The 26645-nt window shown below is 50.0% G+C and overlaps 1 protein-coding gene across 1 annotated transcript; it reads right to left on the bottom strand.

Moving 5' to 3' along the window:
• Window positions 1-614: 614 nt before the first annotated feature.
• Window positions 615-26311, bottom strand: GPR143 (G protein-coupled receptor 143). The gene is made up of 9 exons (XM_061137741.1): window positions 26044-26311; window positions 19063-19172; window positions 17655-17749; window positions 15539-15631; window positions 10323-10432; window positions 7853-7961; window positions 6044-6161; window positions 4426-4669; window positions 615-628 (listed from the first exon to the last, which is right to left on the bottom strand). Exons 1-9 carry the CDS (start codon window positions 26309-26311, stop codon window positions 615-617), a joined length of 1161 nt encoding a protein of 386 aa, XP_060993724.1.
• Window positions 26312-26645: the final 334 nt, after the last annotated feature.

Genomic DNA, 26645 nt, shown 5'->3' with positions numbered 1-26645 from the left:
CTGACAGATTGGAGGCCCTGGGGTGTGTTAACTCCCTCACTCCCCTGGCATTGGCAACCCATGGAGCCACCTGGAGTTATGTGGACCGCACGTGGGTGGCAGGAAAGGATAAGAGACAACAAGACGGATGAGACAGAATAGAAACACGTGGAAGGTAATGGGGAAGTGTGGGAGAGAACAGGGAACTCTGAAGATCAAGGGAAGAATTGTGCAAAATAGAACCGTGTGTGGGGGGAGAACAAAGAAAGAGGAAACAGGGAGTGGAGGGAAAGACAAGGTCTTGTGAGAGCAACAGAATTGCAGAAGAGGAGAAAACTGCAAGAGGGAGATGAGGGATGATGGGGAAAAAGAGAACCATGAGAAAGACTGGCATTCGGGAGAGAAAAAGGAACTTTGGGAGCCACAGAATTGTGTCGGAGGATACAGAGAGGTGGGGGAGACAGAATCGTGAGAGAGGGTGCTATGGGAAAGGACAAGAACTTGTGGGAGAGATATGGAATTGTCAGAACAGAGAATTAATGTTACCAAAAGGTATGCATGAAAGGGTCTGGCTGCTCACTGTTCAAAAGCCAGTAAATGGGCCAGGTTGGTGGAAAGGAAAAATTTGCTTTATTTCAGATGCCGGCAACTGCAGGGGGAGGGTGGCAGATGTCTGTCCAAAGGCCAACTCCCCGATAGTCAGGGGGTGAGAGCTTTTATAGACAAAGTTGGGGGGGGGGGTTACATGCTGAAACGGTATAGTCATCTCTGATAGTCATCTTCACACTGGTCATCGGTTATCTGGCTAGCGTCATCATGGTTGTTTTAGGTACAGATAATCTTTAGTTCCCAGGTGCAAGTGTCCCCATGTCTTTGCAGTGAGTTCTGGGAATTGTTGGCAGCTCAAGTCCTGGGTACAGTCAGGTCATCATGTAATTAACCTTCCACCTGGTCTGTTTTGGTATCTATAAGACAGCTCACAGGATGTGGCTCAGAATATTATCTATAGCCCTTCAGAAAGAACTAAAGGTCCTTGTATATGTGTGTTAGTCGGTCAGTCATGTCCAACTCTGCAACCTCGTGGACTGTAGCCCACCAGGCTCCTCTCTGTCCATGGAATTGTCCAGGCAAGAATACTGGAGTGGGCTGCCATTCCCTTCTCCAGGGGATCTTCCCAACCCAGGGATCAAACCTGGTTCTCCTGCCTCACAGACAGATTCTTTATACTGTTTGAGCTACGGCAGAAGTCTCACTATACTTAATGACTACATTATTATTATTTGGTCTCCTCTGATTGTTTTCCTTTGTTTCAGCATGTCTCACCTCTCTGATTAAACTTATTCTTTGACTAAACTTCTCCACCGGCAGCAGGCAGGCAGAGAAGACGATGGAAGGGCGGAGGGTGGGCAAGAACCATACAGTCTTACTCTGTTTCATTATGGGGAAAGCGTGTTGTGGGAGAGGCTGGTCATCGTGGAAAAGAGGGTTGAGGGAGCCCTGGGAGAATAATTCTGGGATGAATGGGCAGTTGTGGAAAAGAAAAAAACAAAAATGAGAACAGAAAATCGTAGAAGAATAAAATGGCAGAACTGAAATGTGGTCGGGAACAGAACCGTAGGAGATAAAATGGCGATATGAGACTGACCACAGATAGCAAAGACCTGTGGGAAAGTAAAATTATTCGAAAGAGGAATTTTGGAATGAAACTGAAAGTTGTGGGCAAATGGAGAGTTGTGGGCAAGGCAAGGATTATAGGAAAGAAACTGTGGGATAAGTGTGGAGCTTCAGAAAAGACGCGGGGTTGGAGAGAGAAGTAGGGAATTACAGGGAAATAGAGCTTTGTGGGAAACACGGGATTGCATGGAGAAGGAGGACGTATGGAAAAGCAAGGGATTATTGGAAAGATGGGACAGCTTGTGGGAAATCCTGATTCTTCACAAAGGTACTCTTAGTATTTTGAACTCAAGTTGTCATCAGGAATTATACACAAAATCCTCTCACTGTGAACTGTTGCCACAGTCGTGAAAGTGAAGTCGCTCAGTCGTGTCCGACTCTCTGTGACCCCGTGGACTGTAGCCCCCCAGGCTCCTCCATCCATGGAATTTTCCAGTCACTAGGTTAGTCCTACGAGCAAATGTAAGCGTTCTGTCTCCGCTCAGAAACCTTAACTGGCCTTTTGCTGGCCGCAAGATAAAAATGCAGAATCTGTAAACACCCGTTGACAGATCTCTTCCCCACCTGCCTCTCTCCAGCTTCGCACTGCCAAACGACATGCAAGTTCAGCCTTTTATTTATTTGTAAGTCTTTATTTCTAAGTTCCCCACGTGATACTCCTCAGAGATGCTCACACCCCAGCCCCCGCTGCAGCTAAAGTGGTTTTGACCGGGTTGCAAGCACTCAATGAATATTTGTTCAAATTCAGTTGACTTCTCTGTTAAGTGGCGAGTAAGTGCCAGACACCGCATTAGACGCTTAATGACAGAGGCTCGGTAGAAGCCTGTTGGCCTGGAAATGAATCCTGAAGTAGCAGATAGAGGCTTAAGGATATGATAAGTAAGTCAAGCTTCCTCCTAACAGTGCAGACGGGGAGAGGCTTCGAGTTTGTATCTCTGGGCTTTTCTCTGACACGTAACAGTATTTTCTGTCTTATGAAAGCAAAGTGGCTGGAAAGGAGAAAGGAAACATGCCCGAGATTAAGGCAGCCTTATCTCATTTCCAAGATTACCACTTTATTCGAAAATGCCTCCAGTTCCTGAGGCCTTGCGGTTCCTCAGCATACAGCCTATGGTATAGACGCGGGGGTCTAGTATGTAGGAGTCATTCTGTTTGCTGACTTGTACCCACATCTTTAATTGTGGTGTTGGAGAAGACCCTTGAGAGTCCCTTGGACTGCAAGGAGATCCAACCAGTCCATCCTAAAGGAAATCAGTCCTGAATATTCATTGGAAGGACTGATGCTGAAGCTGAAACTCCAATCCTTTGGCCACCTGATGTGAAGACCTGACTCATTCGAAAAGACCCTGATGCTGGGAAAGATTGAAGGCGGGAGGAGAAGGGGACGGCAGAGGATGAGATGGTTGGATGGCATCACCAACTCGATGGACATGAGTTTGAGCAAGCTCTGGGAGTTGGTGATGGACAGGGAGGCCTGGCGTGCTGTAGCCCATGGGGTCACAAAGAGTTGGACACCACTGAGCGACTGAGATGAACTAAACTGAACCCACATCTTTAGCCCAGATTGCTCTACCTTGATATTTTAAATGAAGATTGGAAATTTTCATGACCCTTTTTTTTTTTTTGGCCACACCACATGGCATGTGGGAAGCTTAGTTCCAGATCAAATATTGAACCCTTGCCCCCTGCAGGGGCAGGGCTGAGTCTTAACTCCTGGCCCAACAGGGAAGTCCCCTTCATGGCCATTTAGTTCTATTCCTCCCCAACATTTGCTTCATCTTCCCACTCAAGTGAAAGTTTCACTTTCAAGCTTTAGAGAAACATTATTTGGGCCTTAAAATGATACTTTCATCCTCCATATCAGTTGGGCTAATGGACATTAACCACAAATTAGCTGAAAAGTGAAAGTGAAGTCACTCAGTTGTGTGAGACTCTTTGCGACCCCACGGACTATAGCCCACCAGACTCCTCCATCCATGGGATCCTCCAGGCAAGAGTACTGGAGTGGGTTTGCCATTTCCTTCTCCAGGGGAATCTTCCCGACTCAGGGATTGAACCTGGGTCTCCAGCATTGTAGGCAGACACTTTACCATCTGAGCCACCAGGGCAGTCCAAATTAGAAGAACAAGATTTTAAAAAGAGGACCGATTTGAGGACCACAGTGCGAGAGTCTTGAAATGAAGAGGACAGAGCGGAAGAGCCAGCGATTTCGTCTTAAACGACCTGCATTTCGTCTTAAACGCCCCCGGATGAAGTGGACAAACCAAAACTGCACGTAAAAATCTCCAGAGGTCAGGTCACCTACTGTCCATTGTCTTACAGGAAATGTCAGCGCCGGGCGAGAAGTGACCATTTATCTCAGACTCAGAATGTCATGCATCCCAAGGCAGAGCTAGTGATCATTAACACAAGGCTATGGTGCTCAGTCCCTGGGTGGGGAAGATCCCCTGGAGGAGGGCATGGCAACCCGCTCCAGTATTCTCGCCTGGAGAATCCCCATGGACAGAGGAGCCTGGTGGGGCAACAGTCCCTGGGGTCGCAGAGACTTCGACAGGACTGAAGCCAAATAGCACGCAGGCAGAGAAAAGGCACCACGCTCACATTATAAGGAGAGGTGAGTGATGAGCTGCAAGATTAAGGTGGTCCCTTTCCACTCATGCCCTGAAGCTGGTTCCAGAAAACGGGGCAGAGAGCCTCCTGGTTGTTGACAAAGGAGTTCCTGGGGAGCCCGGGGCCCCCAAACTAGGCCTGCCCCTACCCAGAGGCTTTTACCTTCAGACAGCAGGCTCAAGGCCTCGTCAGAAGTGTGTGCGCCGCCTGGAAGCTCCTTCTTGGGAGTGGGGCTTTCCCCGGGCTTGTGGGGGCCCCCGGGGGATGGGGGAGCCCCCTCGGTGGCCGAGGTGGTCATCGAGTCCCATAGGATCTCCTTGCTGGGACCTGGAAGCATCAGGCGGCAGCCCGTCCAGCCGTAGAAGGCCAGGGACAAGAGGAAACCTTGGGCTGGATTCAGGATCCCCTGGGAGGGAGGAGAAAGAGACAGCATGTAAGTCAGGGCGCCGACGGGCATCAGGGCTCACGGGGGTCACTCTGGTGCACAGGGCTGGCCTCAACTGGGACGTGCCCCGTTGGCTGGTTTGGGGCAAGAGAGAGACTGGCTTGGAGGTGCTGGGCCTTCAGAGGTGCATGGGGGACACAGGAAACCAGGGGGGCGGAGAGGAAGGCCCCGGGCATCACCCCACAGATGTGGGTTGTCTAGAACGCTTTGTATTTATGGACAGTGTTCCAAGGGATACCTCCAACTCTGTGGCTTTTTCAGTCTGCAACATTTCTTCCAGAGAAATTCCCAGATATTCTTAGTCTGCCTCAAAGGTTTGAGACACTTGCCAAACTGACTTACCAGAGTCATATCCATTTAATAATGATGCCAATACTGAATATACAAGTATTTAATTGAGGGCACGGCACGCCTCTCACTTGTTTATTCGCTAAGTCGTGTTGAACTCTTTGCAAGTCCATGGACTGTAGCCCGCCAGGCTCCTCTGCCCATGGGATTCTCCAGGCAAGAACACTGGAGTGGGTTGCCATGCCCTTCTCCAGAGGAACTTCCTGACCCAGGAATCGAACTGGGGTCTCCTTCATTGGCAGGCGGATTCTCTACTGCTGAGCCACCAGGGAAACCCAGGCACCTCTCCACTAACAGCTCCTGTATGGAGTTTTTGTAGTGGAGACACAATATATTGGAAACATTGAGGACAATGTATCCGTGATCTTTCCACCATATTATGGTGTTGTGTTTCTAGGCAATAATTGTTGCCTACATGTGTGATTAGGGAGTTGAAATGAGTATAATCTCTACATCCTGCATTTTTCACTTATTACGAGATTTCATAATTGTCATGCTTTACATTGTCATTTTCAACATCTGCATACCATTCCATCAAGATCAAAGACAGTGATTTACTTAACCATTCCCTTTTTTTAAAAAAAAAAAAAAAAAAGATGTGGGTTGTCTAGAATGCTTTATATTTATGGATAGTGTTCCAAGGAATACCTCCAACTCTGTGGCTTTTTCAGTCTGAAACATTTCTTCCAGAGAAATTCTCAGATATTCTTAGTCTGCCTGAAACGTTTGAGACACTTGCCAAACTGACTTACCAGAGTCATATCCATTTAATAATGATGCCAACATTGAATGCACAAGCTAGCTCATGGACCACAGCCAGATATGGGGGCCCCTGCCACCTCTTCAACTCACTGCATATTTAATCATAGATCATACTTAGATCATACATAGATCATACTTCTCAGTAGTTTTTATCCTCTCTGGGTTTTTTTTCTTTTTTTGGTTTTTTTTCTTTAGGAAGTACATTTTAAATCACAATTGACCTACCATCATGAACCATGTGGTCTTGGCTGCATTTCTGACCTGTTTCAAAGAGCTCCCGTTGATATCTGGTTGCATTTCAAGATAGAACAAAAGGCTTTCATTGATGACATTTGAGAACCAGCTGTGAGAAAGAAAATGGGCCACAGGTAAAGAAAACATGCGATATCATTTGCTTTTTAAAAATTTTTGCTTATTTTTTAGTGGGAGGATAATTGCATCACAATATCATTTGTTTTCAATGCCAGAGGTCAGGGCACATGTCTGCATGCATGAGTGCTGAGTATCTCCGTCATGTCCATCTCTTTGCAGCCCCCATGGACTGTAGCCCGCCAGGCTCCTCTGTCCATGGGATTTCCCAGGCAAGAATACTGGAGAGGGTTGCCATTTCCTTCTCCAGGGGAACTTCCCAACTCAGGGATCGAACCCACATCTCTGGCTTTACAGGTAGATTTTGTTTTATCCACTGAACCACCTGAGACGCTCCAGGTAACATGTCTCCCAAGACCTAGAAGTCCAGGAGGGGTGACCAATTAGCTGCAGGAGGAACCAGCACCCCAAGAATTAGACCTCAGAGATGGCACCCCACTCGGCCAAAAGCAGAGACCAAGAGACCCTTCCGAAGGTCACAATCAACATCACATTGGGTGGAAGGTTCTAGCACACGTCAAATAGCCCAGAAGTCATTCCTCCTTTGACGAGCAAGCTGCCATCTTGCTGGAGACCAACACAAACCTTGATGTTTTATGTCGGAAATTTCTGACGTTAGTGTCGGCAGGTCGGTGAAGTTGGAAATGGCGGGCTCGGGCTATTTTCAGATGGAGGTAACTCACAGCTCTCCCAGGAGAATGTCCAAACCAGCCTCCTCCCATCAGATAAATTATTAACCACCACCGTGTGTCCTGTCTTGCAAATCACTCTGTCACTGCAGCAAAGGGCTTTCTGATTTGGTACTTGTCACAGGTCTATTTGCACAGAACACACCCACCTGAGATGCTGGGGCAGGCTGCCTGTGGGGGGCAGGCCACTGAGGGGATGAAGATTGCTCTCTACGCTTCTTTTTTTTTAATTATTATTTTTAGTTGTTTTTCTGGCCGTGCTCCACAGCTTTCGGGATCTTAGTTTCCTGAACCAGGGATGGAACTCTTGCCCCCTGCAGTGGGAGCTTAGAGTCCTAACCACTGGGCCGCCCGGGGAGCCCTGGTCTCTGTCCTTGTTGCCCTGAGCTGTGAGTCATCACACAGACAAGGGCCATTGCCCCTGTGTCTCATCAGATACAGGAACCCTGCTGTCAAGACAAATGCAGAGACTTCCCTGGCTGTCCAGTGGTCAGGACTCGGTACTTTAGTGCAAGGGATGAGGGTTCAATCCCTGGCTGGGGAAGTAAGATCCCACATGCTTCACATTGCAGCAAAAAATAATAATAATAATTAAAAAATAATACAAAGATGGATGCAAAAATAAAAGATGGGTTTAGAAGGCATGATGAAGCATTTGATTTGAACATTAACCCCGGCGATGGGACAATACTCGGGAGGCAAGTGGTTGGGATGTGTCCACGTTAAAGTGAGGATTTTCTGTTCTTAGGGATTCTCTATAATTGGAGCGGACGTGAATATCTTTCTAGAAGGTCATGACTGTAGACCGGCCTTCCTGTCTGGACAGAATTGCCTCCAGGGCCATCTGGACAAGCCTCAAAAGGTTTCCTCTCCCAAGACTCTGCCTCTGGAACCCAGGTCACACTTGGGAAGGCACCTGACAAGCAGCTTGCATTTCGCTTCCCAGGGACAGTTTAAAGAAAAAGAAGCACGTTACCAAACGATGAAAACCAGCATTATTTTGAAGAATCGGGTCTTGATCACGGCTCCCAGGCGTCTCTCGTTCTCCGTGTAAACGCCTTGTCTTCCCTTCAGTAAGGAGGCCACTGTGGAGAGCAGGGCGGGACGGTGTGTGATGTTCATGATTTACAAAGGGCAGCAAAGTGGATGGGAGCCCGCAAGTCACCCTGGAGAGCAGGAAGCAAGATACTAACCATGCTTCTCTCACCACTGCATGGGGTGGGGGGGGGGGGGGGCGCTTCTCAGACACTTGGGGCCGGGGTGGGGGGGGGGGCGGGGATACATAGCTTTTAAAGGTTTACTTTGAAATCTTTGTGGCTTCCCTGATAGCTCAGCTGGAAAAGAATTTGCCTGCAACGCAGGAGACCCCCTTTAGATTCCTGGGTCAGGAAGATCCCCTGGAGAAAGGAGAGGCTTCCCACTCCAGGATTCTAGGGCTTCCCTTGTGGCTCAGCTGGTAAACAATCTCCCTGCAATGTGCAGACCTGGGTTTGACCCCTGGGGTTTGGAAGATCCCCTGGAGAAGGGAAAGGCTGGCTACCTACTCCAGTATTCTGGCCTGGAGAATTCCATGGACTTTATAGCCCATGGGGGTCACAAAGAGTCTTTCGAATGACTTTCACTTTCACTTTTGAAATCTTTTAGATTTATATAAGATACACAGAGATAGTAGAGTCCCCATATAGCTACAACCAGCTGCCCCCAGTGTTAACGTCTTCCACAATCACACTCACATTGGTCAGCATGAAGAAAACAAGACTGGTACAGTGCTGTTAACTAGACCCCCAATTTTATCTAGATTTTATTAGTTCAGGAACTGTATTTTTAACAGTTTATACTTTTTGTTTTATAATAAAAATTATTTTTATAAATATAAAATATAAATATAAAATTATTTTATTATAAAAATATAAATATAACAGTTATATTTTAAATATAAAAATTAAATTTTTATTATAAAAATAATTTACTAGAGGGCTTCTCTGGTGGTTCAGTGGTTTATAAGACTCCATGCGTCCAACACAGGAGGTGAAGGTTTGATCTCTGGTCAGGGAACTAAGATGCCCCGTGCTGAAAGGTGCAGCCAAAAAAATTAAAAATAATAATAATTTATCCTTGATTTCTTTCTTTCTTTGGCCAAGACTCTCTGCATGTGGGATCTTAGTTCCCCAACCAGGGATTAAACCCAGGCCCCCCTGCAGTGAAAGCTCCTAGTCCTAACAACCCTGGACCACCAGGGGAGTCCCATACTTGCTATTTTAAAATGTTGAAAGATTTAGCATCCCTCCTTTAGACAAGTTGGAAAATATAAAAAGAAGTGTAGAAAAAAAATTAATAACCCATGGTCAACCCAGAGACAACTACTGTTAGCATCTTACTGTATTTCTTTCCAGTGTTTTTTCTACACGCAGTTTTCACTTATTTGATGTAAATGAATCATTATTTTTTAATCACTAGGTTTTAATGCAATGTTTTTAAAAAAGCTGTATGTGGCTCAGACGGTAAAAGCGTCTGCCTAAAATGAGGGAGGCCTGGGTTCAACCCCTGGGTCGGGAAGATCCCCTGGAGAAGGAAATGGCAACCCACTCCAGTACTCTTGCCTGGAAAATTCCATGGATGGAGAAGCCTGGTAGGCTACAACCCATGGAATCACAAAGAGTCGGACACGACTGAGTGGCTTCACTTTCTTTCTTTCTAATAGGCTATGGGGGCTGTGTGTTTTTAAATTTTTATTGCAGTAGAGTTGATTTCCAACGTTGTGTTAGTTACAGGTGTACACACACTGGTTTTCAATGCAGATACAAAGAGGGAGACCCAAAGAGCCTTGGTGATGTTGTCTCCCTAAGTAGCAGAGCATGTCGCTTAAAGTTCTGCAATCCACAGTCGATCCTCCGGTGACCTTTCTGCGGAGGTGTGTTTCTTTATTCCAATTCTGCCCATGAGGGACCCACAGGGCACACATTCTGGTGCCTCTGACTCACATCCTGCACGCCCCTTCCTGTTTGCTGCCCAGCTGGGAGAAGACACGGGCCCAGACAACAGGGGGAACCAGCCCCCTCCAACCTACCGTGGACATCTCCGCCCCTGGCCCACGGCTGACCTTTCCTTTCCTCTCCTGTTTCCATCTCCCCCTCCGCCAGTTTTCAAGGACCCTGGGTCTTTGGGGACACGCCAAGGACAGACTCAGGATGAGTCCAGATAGAAGGGAAAAAGTCCACGGGTCCCCGGGCTGTGCGCTAACGGATGCTGGCCAAGACTTCATCTAGCCCGTGACTGAGTAGGCTCACTCCCTGTCACTGATGTAAACCCACTCACTCTCCCTAGCTTCATTCTGCTCATCTCTGCAGGATGACAGATGAGGTCAGAGGTCCTAGATAATGACTGGGGCCCAAGACCTGGGGCTCATCCCGTGGCCTCCTCCCCGGGGAAGCTTCCCTGCCCTTTACCTGCAGTCACTGTCTTTCGGAATAGGATGGGGTTGCCCACGAGGACCAGTAGCAGCGGCAAGTACGTGGTGATGTAGTGGGGGATGGCGTGCTCCAGGCCCCTCTCGCACCTGGGGGCAGGGGGGAGAAAAACTCAGACATTCTGCAACAATGAGGCTTTGCCTGAAATAACCCGCTGCCTTATCTGAAAGCGGAGATAAGAGGACCCAGTGCACAAAGGGAAATGCACAGATCACTTCTGGCTGCCGGAAGGAAAGCTGACTCACATCTCATCATGTCTGTGGACAAGCAAGTAATCACAGATGGAGAATCACAGAAGGAGGATCAATCACAGTTCTGTCTGTCTCAGAAAGCGGGCTGCTGTTTCAAGCTCCCTGCCGGAAAACAGTAAAGACAGGAAAAGACTCCGGGATGGTGGACCCCCCCGACCCCCACCACAACCCCCCTGTTGGGCCCCTTCAAAGAAAACACACACACTGTTCAAGCAAGACAAAGGCACTCAATAAACTGGTAAGGTGCTCAGCAATTTACTACGTGCGAGGCCTGGCTGACATCACCCATAAGATCCAAGCTCTGCCCTCGGACAACTGAAAACACCCGAGCTGCCTGTTTCTCAGGACACGAGTTCTCAAGGTGACCCATAATCATTTTGGTGGTTCTTTCCAGAAGGAAAGACAGGAATGTCTACTGATGGGTTGGGAGACTCATTCGTCAGCAACAGGACATGGTGGTGTGCTACACACAGGTATGTTACCAAAGCCGGGAGTGTCACTGAACAAATGCATAATTAGAGAAAGTGGCAAAGGGGGAGAGGGAATCCAAAGGAGAAGTTGCTCAGGTCGGACCCCAGATGAGGTGGAAAACCAGAGGAGGGCGCAGCCCTGGTGGCCGGGGCAGGTGGGGATGATAAAGATGCCGGTGCTTTCATCAGTATGGAGTGCTCAAACCAGAGATGAAAGTGGCCAGAAAATGCATGAAAACAGGCATGAAAAATGCAGTGCCCATCTTTTCTTGCCCTAAGGATGGCAATACCATGTGAAGATGGTGAGTTCTTTTTTAAAAGAAGCTTTCTTTTTCAGCTGTGAAAGCTAAACCATGGTCTATAAGGGCTTGAGGGGAGAAATGAGAAATGGAAACACGAGGAGCAAAAGATGAAATCTGAATGATGAGCATGAGGGACAAATGAATAAGGGTGGGAGCCTGCACAGTCCTGGGGGCTGTGGGTCTCAGGCTCTGAGGATATAAATGATGGAGGGTGGAGATGATGGAGGGTGGAGATGATGGGATGATGGAGGGAGAAGGTGATGGAAGGAGAAGATGATGGAGGGAGGACAGGATGGGGAGTAGATATGATGGAGAGTGGACACCATGGAGGCTGGAGATGATGGTGGGTGGTGATGATGGAGTATGAGATGATGGAGGGTGGCCATGATGGGATGGTGGAAGGTGGAGTTGGTGGAGGAATGGAAATGATGGAGGAAAGAGATGAGGGAGGATGGAGCTGATACCGGGTGGAGCTGAGGGAATGAGATGATAGAGGATGATACGGTAGAGGAGGAAATGATGGGATGATGGGGGGTGGACATGATGCAGGATGGAGGTGATGGAGGAGGAGATTAGGGGATGATGGAGAGTGGATATGGTAAAGAGTGAAGATTATGGAGGATGAGATGATGAAGGTTAGAGAAGATGAGATAATGGAAGTTGGAAATGATGGATATGGGAGATGATGGAGGTTGGAGGTGATGTAGGGCAGAGAGGATGGGATGATGGAGGAGGAGAGGATGGAGGATGGACATGATGGGGTGATGGAGGCTGGAGATGATGTGATGATGAAGGGTAGACGTGATGGAGGGTGAGAGATGATGGCTGGAGATGATGGTGGCTAGAGACGATGGAGGATGAAAATGGTGAAGGATGGAGATGATGAAGGATGAGATGATGGCAGGTAGAGATGATGGAAGATGAGATGATGGGATGATGGAGGTTGGAAAAGATGGAGGGTGAAGATGATGGAGGGTGCACATGATGAAAGATGAGATGATGGTGGCCAAAGATTTTGGTGGCTGGAGATGATGGGGATGGATATGATCAAAGATGGAGATGATGGAGGATGGAGATGATGGAAGATGTGATGATGGAGGGTGGAGATGATGGGATGATGGAATCTGGACATGATGGAGAGTAGAGATGATGTAGGATGAGATGATGAAGGTTAGAGAAGATGGGATGATAGAAGTAGAGATGACTGATGGAGGGTGGAAATGACAGAGGGCATTTTGAAAAGACCCTGATGCTGGGTAAGACTGAGGGCAGGAAGAGAAGGGGATGACAGAGGATGAGATGGTTGGATGGCATCACCGACTTGATGGACATGGGTTTGGGTGGACTCCAGGAGTTGGTGATGGACAGGGAGGCCTGGCGTGCTGTGATTCATGGGGTCACAAAGAGTTGGACACGACTGAGCAATGGAACTGAACTAAAAGATGATGGAAGGTTGTGATGATGGAAGATGAGATGATGGAGGCAGGAGATGATGGGATAATGGAAATGATGAGATAAAGGAGGTCAGAGATAATGGAGGGTGGACATGATAGATGGTAGAGATGATTATGGATGAGATGATGGAGGTTAAAGATGGGATGATGGAAGTTGGAGATCATGAAGGGCGGGGATGATGGAGGGTGGAGATGATGGAAGCTGGAGATGATGGAGGCTGAAGATGATGGGATGATAGAGATAATGGGATGATGGAGGGTGGAAATGTTGGAGGGTAGAGAAGAAGAAGGATGGAGATGATTGAGGGTGGAAATGTTGGAGGGTGGGGATGAGGCAGGGGGAAGATGTTGGAGGATGAGATGATGGAGGTAGACATGATGGGATGATGGAGCGTGGAGATGATGGGACAGTGAAGGGCAGACTGGGGGGTGGAGATGGTGGAGGGTTGACATGATAGAGGGTGGACATGCTGGCAGATGAAATGATGGTAGCTGGAGATGATGGAGGATGGAGATAATGGAGGATGGTTCTGTTGGAGGATGTAGATGATAGAGGAAGGAGATGATGGAGGATAGGGTGATGGGATGATGGATGGTGGAGATGATGGAAGGTGGAGATGATGGAGAGTAGAGATGATGGAAGATGAGATGATGAGATTTTAAAGGATGAGATGATGGACGTTAGAGAAGATGGGATGATGGAAATTGCAGATGATGGAGGTTGGAGGTGATGTATGTTGGAGATGTTGGAGGGTGGGGTTGATTGAAGATGGAGATGTTGGAGGGTGGGGATGATATAGGGTGCAGATGTTGGAGGATGAGATGATGGCCTATGAGATGATGAAAGATGGGCATGATGGGATGATGGAGGTTGGAGGTGATGCATGTTGGAGATGATAGAAGGTGGGGAAGATTGAGGGTGGAGATGTTGGAAGATGAGATGATGGAGAATTAAGATGCTTCGGGGGAGGCCTTGTGTTAATCTCAGGAGCACCTGGGCTCAAAGGAAACAGCCCCAGGATCCCACAGGTGGAGGTGAGGGATAAAAATTCTCTTTCCGAGAAAAAAAAAAATTCTCTTTCCGATTAAGTGCATCCCTCTGTAACAGCTGCTTACTCTGTCTTTGTCCTTTTAAGGTTCCTGGGGAGAGCAGGTTGTTTTGAGGGGTCTACACACAGGCCTGGAAGTAGTCACAGTTGACAAGGCAATAGGACTGTGGAGACATTTGACTGAGCAACTACAAGAAATTAAGAAAGATGGGGAGAAACAGTCTACACCACAGGTCAGCAAACTTTTTCTCTAAACAGACAGTAAATATTTTAGGCTTCAGAACCCTCATAGCCTCTGTCAAATCTACTCAACTCTAATGGAAACAGCCATAGACAATACATACACAAATGGGTACGGCTGTGTGCCAATAAAACTTTATTTACAAAAGCAGGCGAAGGGCCGGATCTGTACTAAGGGCCATGCTGTACTGATCCTTGGGTATGTGCTGTGCTGTGCTTAGTCACTCAGTCGTGTCTGACTCTCTGCAACCCCATGAACTGTAGCCTGCCAGGCTCCTCTGTCCATGGGATTCTCCAGGCAAGAATACTGGAGTGGTTTGCCATGCCCTCCTCCAGGGGATCTTCCCAACCCAGGATCGAACCCAGGTCTCCCGCATTGCAGGTGGATTCTTTACTGTCTGAACCACCAGGGACGTCCAAGAATACTGGAGTGGGTAGCCTATCCCTTCTCTGGGGGAACGTCCCAACCCAGGAATTGAACTGGAGTCTCCTGCATTGCAGGCAGAGTCTTTACCAGTTGAGCTACCCAGGAAGCCCTTCCCTGGGTCTACACCACCTTAAAATCACCAAGACACCATGTCCAACCTCTGATTTCCAGTTTTCCATTAAAACATAGAGTATATCTCCTTAGAGGGGCCTTGAGGTTTTATAAATGGTAAAGGGCAGGGATTCAGACTCAAAGAAATGTCTGAGACAGTTTCAGAGGCCACATCTCCCAGCGTGTGTTCAGAAGAGCACAGGATGGAGACATGAAAAAAACGTGCAGACAGCAGAGGCTGAAAATGAGCTATTCTAAAAGCAACCCTTTGAGTCTCCCAGACATCTGCAATGCATCCTTGGGATGTTCAACTCACCTGTGTGCCCAGAGGAAGCTGGTTTGAAGGATAAAAAGAAAAAGGAGCAGGTAGGGGAAAGCCATGCCCATCACAGGCGTGTAGAGAGAAGAGATGCACCCCCAGCTCTGATTGTGCCTCTGAGGTTGTTTTTTTGTTTGTCTGCTTAAACACGACCCTCAGTACAGATCCAGCCCTTCGCCTGCTTTTTGTCAATAAAGTTTTATTGGCACACAGCCATGCCCACTTGCTGTATGTATTGTCTATGGCTGCTTTACCCATTAGCGCTGAGTAGTGAAAGTCATGTAACATCGAACTCACCATTGTAAAGTGGACGACTCAGAGGCATTTAGGACATCCACGGTGCCATGCAAGCCCCACCTCAAGCTGTGTATCCACACTGGGCACAGCACCAAACCAACACACACGTGACGGGCAGGAGCGGGGGACCCTGACCGACTCAAGGAGCCAGTTATGTGCTCGCGGCTGCACGGATCCTGGACAATGGCCCGCCCACCCACGCGGGGTCGGCATCCAGGCATGTCCTGCAGGAGGATGCCCCAAGGGGGTCGGGCGTTGGGGGAGCCCCGGCTTACCTGGTCATGGAAGGATAGTACAGCATCAGGGCTCCCTCCATGCTCAGCAGGGCAGCCAGGCCCCAGGCCATCAGGTGGTACAGCAGGATGGTACTGGGAAAGGGAGAATACAGGTCCAGAACCTCAGGTCCAGCACCTGCCCAGCCCCGCACTCCGCCAACAGAGGGAAAACACATGCAGAGCAGACTCTCGGCAAACAGCCCCCTGATTGTGCCTCAGAGGGTGGCTTTGTTTGTTTGTTTAAACATGGCCCTCAGTACAGATCCGGCCCTCTGCCTGCTTTTGTCAATAAAGTTTTATTGGCACACAGCCGTGCCCACTTGTGTATGTATTGTCTATGGCTGCTTCACCCATTAGCGCCGAGTAGTGAAAGTCACGTGACATCAAACTCACCATTCTAAAGTGAACAACTCAGCGGCATTTAGGACATCCACAGTGCCATGCAAGCCCCACCTCAAGCCAGTTTTGAAACATGTTCATCCCCCTAAAGGGACACCCAGACCGTTCGGGGGTCTCTCCCCATCATGCCTGCACCTCCAGCCCCAGGCAACCACTCACCCACCGTCTGTCTCTATGGATTCGCCTATTCTGGACATTTCATCCAAGTGGAAGCATAAATAACGTGGCCTTCTGAGTCTCATCTGTTTCCCTTAACCTAAGGCATTCACGGTCCCTCTAGTCAAAGCTATGGTCTTTCCAGTAGTCATGTGGGGATGTGAAAGTTGGACCATAAATAAAGCTGAGCACGAAAGAATTGATTCCTTCAAACTGTGGTGTTGGAGAAGACTCTTGAGTCCCTTGGACTCCAAGGAGATTAAACAAGTCCATCCTAACGGAAATCAGTCCTGAATATTCATTGGAAGGACTGATGCTGAAACTGAAACTCCAATTCTTTGGCCACCTGATGCGAAGAACTGACTCATTGGAAAAGACCCTGATGCTGAGAAAGATTGAAGGTGGGAGGAGAAGGGGATGACGGAGGATGAGACGGTTGGATCGCATCACTGACTCAATGAACATGAGTCTGAGTACAACTCTGGGAGTTGGTGATGGACAAGGAGGCCTGGCATGCTGCAGTCCACGGGGTCGCAAAGAGTCAGACACGACTGAGCAACTGAAGTGAACTGAAGTGAAGGCTTTCAAGATTGACAGGAGGGACAGACATTTGAGGTGCACAGCAAGATTACCTTACTGTTTTGATTGTGCCTTCCGCTTTTTATTTAAAAACAAGCTGGCATTAGATGTCTCTTGGTGGAGTGCCCGCTGGGAGTTTCTGATGGACTGCGTCTCAGTTCAGTTCAGTTCAGTCGCTCAGTCATGTCCAACTCTGCAATCCCGTGGACTGCAGCACGCCAGGCCTCCCTGTCCATCACCAACTCACAGAGTTTACTCAAACTCATGTCCATCGAGTCAGTGATGCCATCCAACCATCTCATCCTCTGTCATCCCCTTCTCCTCCCGCCTTCAAACTTTCCCAGCATTAGGGGCTTTTCCAATGAGTCAATTCTTCACATCAGGTGGCCAAAGGATTGGAGTTTCAGCTTCAACATCAGTCCTTCCAATGAATATTCAGGACTGATTTCCTTTAGGATGGACTGGTTGGATGTCCTTGCAGTCCAAGGGACTCTCAAGAGTCTTCTCCAACACCACAGTTCAAAAACATCAATTCTTTGGGGCTCAGCTTTCTTTACAGTCCAACTCTCACATCAATACATGACTCCTGGAAAAATCACAGCCTTGACTAGACAGACTTTTGTTGGCAAAGTAAGTCTCTGCTTTTTAATATGCTGTCTAGGTTGGTCATAACTTTTCTCCCTAGAAGTAAGCATCTTTTAATTTCATGGCTGCAGTCACCATCAGTGATTTTGGAGCCCCTCCCCCCAAAAAAATAAAGTCTGCCACTGTTTCCACTGTTTCTCCATCCATTTGCCAGGAAGTGATGGGACTGGATGCCATGATCTCAGTTTTCTGAATGTTGAGCTTTAAGCCAACTTCTTCGCTCTCCTCTTTCACTTTCCATGTCTACCCTACAGAAATAAGAGTGCTCGTGGTCTCTCCAACGTTCCCTTTGGGCAACGAGCTGGGGCAGAAGAACCCAGCTGCTCGCTCTGAATACCTCTGTCCCGCCGACCTCCGGATCACCAGGTAGGCGTCCACCGCATAGCAGAACAACCACCAGAAGCAAGCGCTGTACAGTAGCTGGATCCAGAGCTGTAATCACAAGCGGGGCATCCCAGCCCCTGGGTGCGGGCTGCAGGTGGCCCCGCCCCGCCCCTGACGTCATCCCAGCCCCTGGGTGCGGGCTGCAGGTGGCCCCGCCCCACCCCTGACGTCATCCCAGCCCCTGGGTGCGGGCTGCAGGTGGCCCCGCCCCGCCCCTGACGTCATCGGGGGGGGGGTCCCAGGAAAGCCCTCCGCAGACACGTGGCAACCCTTGGAAGCCCAGACTGGGATGTGGCGTGGGGACAGGTGGGTGCCTTGGTTCCCCCGTCTGCTCATTTGGACAGGTCCAGCGAGCCCCGCCTGGTGCTCACGCGTATAGGCAGAGAGATGAAGGGCTCAGAGATGAAAGGCCTGGCCTGGCACTTTGAACCAGAAGCCCTTCTCCTGAGGATGAAAGAGGATGCGCAGGATGGACCTTCCCAGGAGAAGCAAGGCAGGGACGTGCTGTAATGCTAAGTCCCTTCAATGGTGGCCGACTCTTTGCGACCCCGTGGACTGTAGCTCGCCGGGCTCCTCTGTCCATGGAGATCATCCAGGCAAAAAATACTGGAGTGGGTGGCCATTCCCTCCTCCAGGGGATCTTCCCGACCCAGGAACTGAACCCACGTCTCTTATGTCTCCTGCATTGGCAGGCGAGTTCTTTTACCACTAGCATCACCTGGGAAGCCCACGAATAGATGTACTTAGATACAGTTTTGATAAGTACATACCTGCAATAAATCAATAACTTTCTTTTTTCTTTTCCTTCCATTTTTTTTTTTTTTTTTTACTAACCAGTTTGTTTTACCTGTGGCTAAATTTTAGGTAAGGATTAAATGTGTGCTTAAGGATGGGGGAAGGAAAATATTAGTGCAGTGGTTCTCAAACTGGAGTGAGGGTCAGAGGCCACTGGTGGTTGTGTAGTCTCTGAGTCGTGTCTGACTCTTTGTGACCCCATGGACTGTAGCCCACCAGGCTCTTCTGTCCATGGGATTTTGCAGGCAAGAGTACTGGAGTAGGTTGCCATTTCCTCCTCCAGGCGATCTTCCTGACCCAGGGATCAAACTCACATCTCCTGCATTAGCAGGCAGGTTCTTCACCTGTGAGCCACCTGGGAACCTCCAGAGACCCCTGGAGGGTTTGTTAAATCACAAACAGTTCCCCTAACACAGGGTTCCTGGTCAGTGGGGTAAGGGTGGGGTCTCTGAGCTTTTCTAAAAACTGCACTGGGTTGGTGGAAGGGTCAGGACCACACTTCAAGGACTCAGTGTAACAGAGGGGAGTGAAGGGGTGGGGAGGGGGACCAGGGGAGCCACACTTACTGCACTCCCCATGCAGAAGACAGCTGGCCACACGTCTGTCCTGTTCACGGCAGAGATGTCGTCCACGAAACTCGGAAACCCTAACCACACCGCAGACCGGACCACGATACCTAAGGGACAACCAGGTGATAATGCTTTCTTTGTATCTGCTCCTGATTCATACCTAAAGGGGACCTGGTGACTGTAAAAATGGTGGATGTAGAAATGGATGCATGGACAGATGAGAGGATGGATGGATAGAAGATAGGAAGGGAGAGACAAAGACATGAGGGAGGCAGAGAGGAAAGATACACATGTTGGTGGGTGCAGGAGAGACTGAGAGAAAAAAAAAAAAACAACAGACTCAGACGATAAGGATTATGGTTGCGGAGCAATTGCAGGCACTTTGATTTCCACTTTCACTGACATCAGCTACAGTCATGTCCCTTATTTTGCTTGTTCGTTTATTTGCCTCTAAGAGGCGATGGTGTGAATAACAGTGTGTGTTTCTTGCCTATATTTTTAGTGTCCAGCTTAACTAGTCATCATGTTAAAAAAAAAAAAAAAAAAGAATGACTGAAAAAAAGCACATTCTTTCTTTTTTAATTTTTAAAAAAACTATGGATTGATTTATTTTATTGATTGGTCTTTGTTGCCACTAACAGGACTTTCTCTAGGTGCAGCGAGCAAGGGCTGCTACCCTTGGGCTTCTCGTCTCTGTGGCTTCCTTGTTGCAGAGAACCAGCTCCAGGGTACCTGGGCTCCAGTAGTTTAATTGCCTGGGCTCAGTAGTCATGGCTCGAGGCCTCACTAGTTGTGGTGCACGGGCTTAGTCGCTCCACCGCACGTGGGATCTTCCCAGACCAGGGATCGAACCCATGTGCCCTGCATTGCAAGGCGGAGTCTCAACCACCGGACCACCAGGGAAGTCCCAAAAAAGCTTATTCTGAAGTTGTGAAAGAGAGTTCCTCCGTTCTTTAAAAAAAAAAAAAAATGAAGATTTTCACAATGTAGCTCTTGATAATCTACTTCTGACATTTATTATTTGTGAGTTTTCCTTGCTCTTAGATTCAGATACCTAATTCGCCTCTAATCAGTATCCACACTCAAGGTGTATATTAGGGTTGTTAGGTTTGCAATAACATCTGTTTGAGTGTACACTGCATAACACAAAATGCTCAAGGGGAGATGAACAGTACAGACTTGTATACTACTAGCATAATGTGTATAGTTGGCATACAACACATATACTTCAAAATAGGCAACCAAATATACACTGTGTCCTACGCCACCAAAGGGAATTATGGACGCTAAAATTCTAAAGATGTCGCTTCTCATTCTTCAGCGCAAATAACATAAATAATGTTTTCTTCCAAATAGTGCTTTGTTGTTTTCACTAGAGAGTTCTGCTTTGAGCTCAATAAACATCTTATTATTATTTTTTTGCATGTATATGAGGTAACGGGTGTTTAGGAAACATTTTTGGTAAATGTGAGTCTTTGTGCTGGATACATAAATGTTTCCTGGTGCTGTGTGTCCATGAAGTCTCAGTAAAGCTGGGGCAGGAATTCCCTGGTGGTCTAGTGGTTAGGATTCTGTGGTTTCACTGCCATGGCCCAGGTTCAATCCCTGGTCAGGGAATCGGGATCCCACAAGCTGTGCAATTTGTCTAGGGGAAAAAAAGAAGATTTTAAAAAATACTGGGTAAAAAAAACACCCCATGAGACATGCATCTGTATTTCTTTCTGTCTTTATTTTGGCTGCACTGGTCTTTGCAGGCTTTCCCTAGTTTCAGAGAGTGGGGGCTACTCTTCACTATGGACTTCTCATCGCCGTGGTGTCTCTTGTTGTGGAGTGCAGACTCTAGATGGGTCGTGGGCTTCAGAAGTTGTGGACCTCCGTTTCTACAGCGGAGGCTCAGTAATTGTGGCTCACAGAGACTCTGCAGTATGCAGGATCCTCCCGGACAAGGGATCGAACCCGCGTCCCCTGCATTGGCAGGTGGGTCCTTTTCCACTGGACCACCAGGGACGCCTTGGCATCTGTGCTTGTTATTTTTCAGCAAGGAGGTCCAGACACCTCCTGCCTTGCCCTGACTCCTGCTTCTGCTCATTTGCCCACAGTGCCATGTACCTTCCTTCAAAAGGCCAAAGGATGTACCAATCTTATTTCCTGACCCCCAGAAGATGTTTGGCTGCAACTCTATTTCCAGATATTCAAGTTTCTGAAACTATTAAGATGCTTCCCCCAAATGCTTCAGCAGAATCAGGGAGAACACCGATTTTTTTTTTTTAATTTAATTATCTGGTACCACATTCGCTTGGTCGCTAACAGAAAGGGAAGTATTCCTTCCTGTCTTACTCCAATCTGAAAAAGTGACTAAGAGGTTCAATAGCACGTGTCTGGAGTCCAGATTCTTGAGCATCTCCAAGCACAAAACAGCAAGAGGAGCGGGAGAGCCAGGCCCTGGGACACATCCACCAGATATCTGGTCCAGGTGGCTAGAAGCTGCTCTTACACCCTCAGGACACAGAGGTGGAAGGCACTCAAATACCATCAAGGCCTGTCCTTCAAGAGCAGATGATTCCAACATGGCCAGCACCTGTCAGCGCTCACAGAACACAGACGCTCTTTGGATCCTGATTTGAACTAACTAACCGAAAACTGGCATGTATGACATGCCTGAACATGTAGCGGTGATATGAAGGAATCGGTTTTCCTTATTTTTTAGAGAGTAATGATATCAGTGTGATATATATATATATATATATATATATATATATATATAATTACATATTATGATACTATATTATACTTAATATAACATATTGGGCTTCCCTGATGGCTCAGAGGGTAAAGTGTCTGCTTGCGATGCGGGAGACCCAGGTTCGATCCCTGAGTCAGGAAGATTCCCTGGAGAAGGAAATGGCAACCCAATGCAGTATCATCGCCTGCAAAATCTCATGGACAGAGGAGCCTGGTGGGCTACAGTCCATGGGGTCACAAAGAGTCAGACACAACTGAGTGATTTCACTTCACTAATATAACATAGTAAATATATTATATATTGTAATATATAATAATATTGTAACATACTACACAGTATATGGCTTCCCTGGTGGCTCAGTAAAGAATCTGCCTGCAATGTGGGAGACCCGGGTTTGATCCCTAGATTGGGAAGGTCCCCTGGAGAAGGGAATGGCAACCCACTCCAGTATTCTTGCCTGGAGAATCCCATGACAGAGGAGCCTGGTGGGCTACAGTCCATGGGGTCACAAAGAGTCAGACACAACTGAGTGATTTCACTTCACTAATATGACATAGTAAATATATTATATATTGTAATATATAATAATATTGTAACATACTACACAGTATATGGCTTCCCTGGTGGCTCAGTAAAGAATCTGCCTGCAATGTGGGAGACCCGGGTTTGATCCCTAGATTGGGAAGGTCCCCTGGAGAAGGGAATGGCAACCCACTCCAGTATTCTTGCCTGGAGAATCCCATGGACAGAGGAGCCTGGTGGGCTACAGTCCATGGGGCTACAAAGAGTCAGACATGAGCGAGTGACTAACATAGACACACATGTAGTATACAGTATGTTACAAGAGACATAAGTTATATATTATAATTATGTATATAATTATATATGTTGAAATCTTCTATAGTTACATACTGAGATTTGCGTGGATGAAACGATATAAATTCTGGGATCTGCTTCAAATTAATTCAGTGGAGAGTGGGGTACAGGGATGAGGTATAGAGGAAGCTAGGTGATGAGAACAGGGGGTTCATTATACAGTCTCTCTACTTTTGCATATATGTAATAAAGTCCCAAATAAAAAGTTTAAAAGGTCAGCAGTATCGAGCTTAGAGTTCGTAAAACATGCCATGCTAGGGTTGAAAGCAGGGGTCAGCAAAGTTTCTGTAACGGATCAGAGAGAAAACATTTTAGGCTCTATGGCCCACACTTTGTCTATACAACACTCACTTCTGCCCTGTGGGGGATCGGGTGGGCGGAAGATGTGGCCTCGACAGGATACAAGTGCAGGGCATGGCTGTGTCCCCGTCAGACTCCACTTGTGGACGCTGACATTCACGGGATGCTTACGTGTCAGAAATACTGTTGTTCTGTAGATTTTCTTAAAAGCATTTATTTACTTGGCTGGGCCAGGTCTTAGTTGCGGCAATGTGAGATCTTGTTCCCTGACCAGGGATCGAACCCGGGCCTCCCACCTTTCAGGCAGACATTTTACCATCTGAGCCACCAGGGAAGCCCCTGTAGATTTTTAAAACACACTTTAAAATGTAAAAACGTTCTTCACCCATGGCCCGTACATAGAAACGCAGGCTGGATTTAGCCTAGAGACTACAAGTTTGCACACCTGTGATAGAAAACCAAAACTCAGATGGATACATAGACAAAAAAGGAAATAAAAATTTTATCATATATATGGAGTTTTCTTCCTGATCCTGCTAAATTGGTTTGGAAACAACTGCATGTGTGTGCGCTCAGGCCTGATAATATTAACTATTAGTCTCTCACTGGTGTAGCAATCATGGAACCATTGTATTTTCTGGGTTCTCCTTCACAGCACTGCCTAAAGTTTCCCTAATAAGAGCAGTAACAAATACATCAAAGTGTTAAAAAAAAAAAAAAAGAAAAAGAATAAAAAAGAAGTCCCGGGAAGCAACCACGCACATCCGGTACCCACTCCCGGGGGGGGCGGGGGTCCCATTTGCACACGGAGGGGTCCCCACTCACGGCCGCTTGCGCTAAAACATGTACCACCCGCCGGCTGGGCACCCCCACTCGTACACGGGGCTCCCCACTCGCAGGCCGCACACCTTCAACTGTGCACAGATGGGTCCATACCCATGGGCAGGGTGCCCTCATCCTTGCACGGAGGGGACCCCACCCGCCTGCCGGGCGCCCTCAACCACTCACAGACGGGTCCCCCACTTGCGGGCCTGGCGTCCTCACCCGCATATGGAGGGGTCTCCAGTCTCGGAGACCAGGTGCGCTCAACCGCGCATGGAGTGGTCCCCATCTGCAGTACGCACACCCTGAACCATGCTCACCACTCCCGGGACGGGTGTCCTTCCCTGCACATGAAGGGTTCCCCTGTCGAGGGCCGTGTTCCCTCAACTCCCAAGAAGGGGGTCCCCACTCGCGGGCCCCGCGCCCTCAACTGGGCAGGGAGGGGTTCCCACCCACGGGCCGTGTGCCTTCAACCGTGCATGCAGTGGTCCCCACCACAAGGCTTTGCGCCCCCAAACGCTCACGCAGTGGTTCCCACCCGCGGGCCGTGAGCCCTCGAACACACACAGAGGGATTCCAACTCGCGGGCCACACACCTTCAACCGCGCACGGATGGGTCCTTAAGGCTGTACGCGCGCCCTCAACTGCATACCAAGGGTTCCCCACCTGTGGGCTCTGCGCCCTCAACCGCACACGGAGTTGTCCTCACCACAAGGCTGTGCGCCCTCAATTCCCATAAAGGGCGTCGCCACTCGTGGGCCACGAGCTCTCAACTGGGCACAGAGAGGTCCCCACTCGCAGACCCATGGGCTGTGTGTCTTCATCCGCGCACGCAGTGGTCGCCACCACAAAGATGTGTGCCCTCAACCGCTCACGCAGTGGTTCCCACTCGCAGGCCATGGGCCCTCAACTGGGCACGGAGGGCTTCCCACCCGCGGACTGGTGCCTTCAACCGCGCACGCAGTGGTCCCCACCTGCGGGCCGTGCGCCTTCAACCGCACACGGAGGGGACTCCACTCTCCGGCCATTGGCCCTCAACTGGGCACGGAGGGGTCCCGACCCGTGGTACTTGACTCCTGGAGAACGCGCAGATGGGTCCCTACTCATGGGCCTGGTGTCCTCACCCACACACAGAGGGGACCCCACCGGCAGGCCGTCTGCCCTCAACCGCGCACGGAGTGGTCCTCACCAACAGGACTGTGCGCCTTCAACTCCCACGAAGGGCGTCCCCACTCGCGGGCCACGCGCTCTCAACAGAGAGGTCCCCACTTGCGGGCCATGGGCCTTCAAATGGGCATGAAGGGGTTCCCACCCCGGGCCGTGTGCCTTCACCCGCTCATGGAGGGGTCCGCACTAGCGGGCAGCGCGCCTTCAAGCACACACGGAAAGATCCCCACTCGCGGGCCGCGGGCCCTCAACTGGGCACGGGGGAGTCCGCACCCGTGGTGCGTGCGCCCTAGAAAACGCACAGACGGGTCCCTACTTGCGGGCCTGGCGTCCTTACCCTCACACGAAGGGGTCCCCACCGTTGAGTGTTCTCAATCGCGCACGCAGTGGTCCCCACCTACGACGGGCCGTGTGCCCTCAACTCCCACGAAGGAGTCACCACTGGCGGGACGCACCCCGTCAACCTCGCACGGCGGCCCACCCGCGGGGCCGCGGGGTCCTCAACCGCGCACGTAGACCCGCCCTGAAAAGACGCACAGACTGGTCTGTACTTGGGGGCCGGGCGTCCTCACCCACAAACTGAGGGAGCCCTACTCGCGGGCTCCGTGTGCTCAACTGTGCACGGAGAGGTCGCCACCTTTGAGCCGTGCGCCCTCAACCGCGCACGCAGTGGTGCCCACTTACGACGGGCCGTGCGCCCCCAACTCCCACGAAGGGGTCCCCACTGGCGGGCCGCACCCCGTCAACCTCCCACGGAGGGCCATCCGTGGGCCGCGGGCTCTCAACTGCGCACCTAGGCGCGCCCTGAAAAAACGCACAGACGCGTCCCTACTTGGGGGCCCAACATCCGCAGCTACAGAAGGAGCCCTACTCGCGGGCCGCGCGCGCTCAACTGCGCGCGGAGGGGTCTCCACCCGCGCAGTACGCGGGGACCCTGAACCACGCACGGAAGGGTCCGCAGCCGTGCGCCCTCACCTCCCAAGGAGGGGTCCCCACCCGCGGGCCGGGCGCCCTCACTCGCACACCGACGGGTCCCCCCCTCCCCCCGCCCGCGCGAGTCGCGCGCTCACCCAGGCAGCCGAGCAGGTCGCAAGCGGTGGCGGCGCGCACGATGCGCACGGAGGCGGGGCCGCGGGCCGAGGTCCGCGGCGGGGCCAAGGCGACCCCAGGGCCGGCGGGCCGGCGCCCGGGCCGCAGCAGCAGAAGGCCGAGCGCCAGGCGGAGCGCGCCGCTGCCCAGGCACAGCGCGTGGAAGGCTCGCGGCTGGAAGCCCAGCGCGAGCTGCGTGGCGGCGTCCCGCGTGGGGCAGCAGAAGGTGCCAAGGCGCGGGGAGGCCATGGGTCGTGCTGGGGACGCGCGCGACTCGGGTCTGCCGGCCGGCCTGGGTCATGTGCTGGGCGCGGGGGCCGCGGGGAGGGGGCGTCATGTGCCCTGGGCCTCCCCGCGGCCCCCGCCCGATCCCCGCCCCTCGCTGGCAGAAAAGGCGCCAGGCTCGGTGAGGGCAGCGCGGAACGCCACGAGGCCTCACGAGGGTGATGCTTGGTAGTGAGGAGGAGGGGTGGGGGGGGAAGTTCGCTTTCTTGCGGGTCAGCAGGCCTTCCCAGGGTGGGGGGCGGTTAATTCTCCAGAACCCAGAGCCCCCAACACTGCTGTCTCATCTTAACCCATCTCC

Source organism: Dama dama, chromosome X, assembly GCF_033118175.1.
Source record: "Dama dama isolate Ldn47 chromosome X, ASM3311817v1, whole genome shotgun sequence".
Taxonomy (NCBI): Eukaryota; Metazoa; Chordata; class Mammalia; order Artiodactyla; family Cervidae; genus Dama; species Dama dama.
The sequence above is the reverse complement of the archived record's forward strand: the minus strand, read 5'-3'. Positions and strand labels throughout refer to the sequence as shown.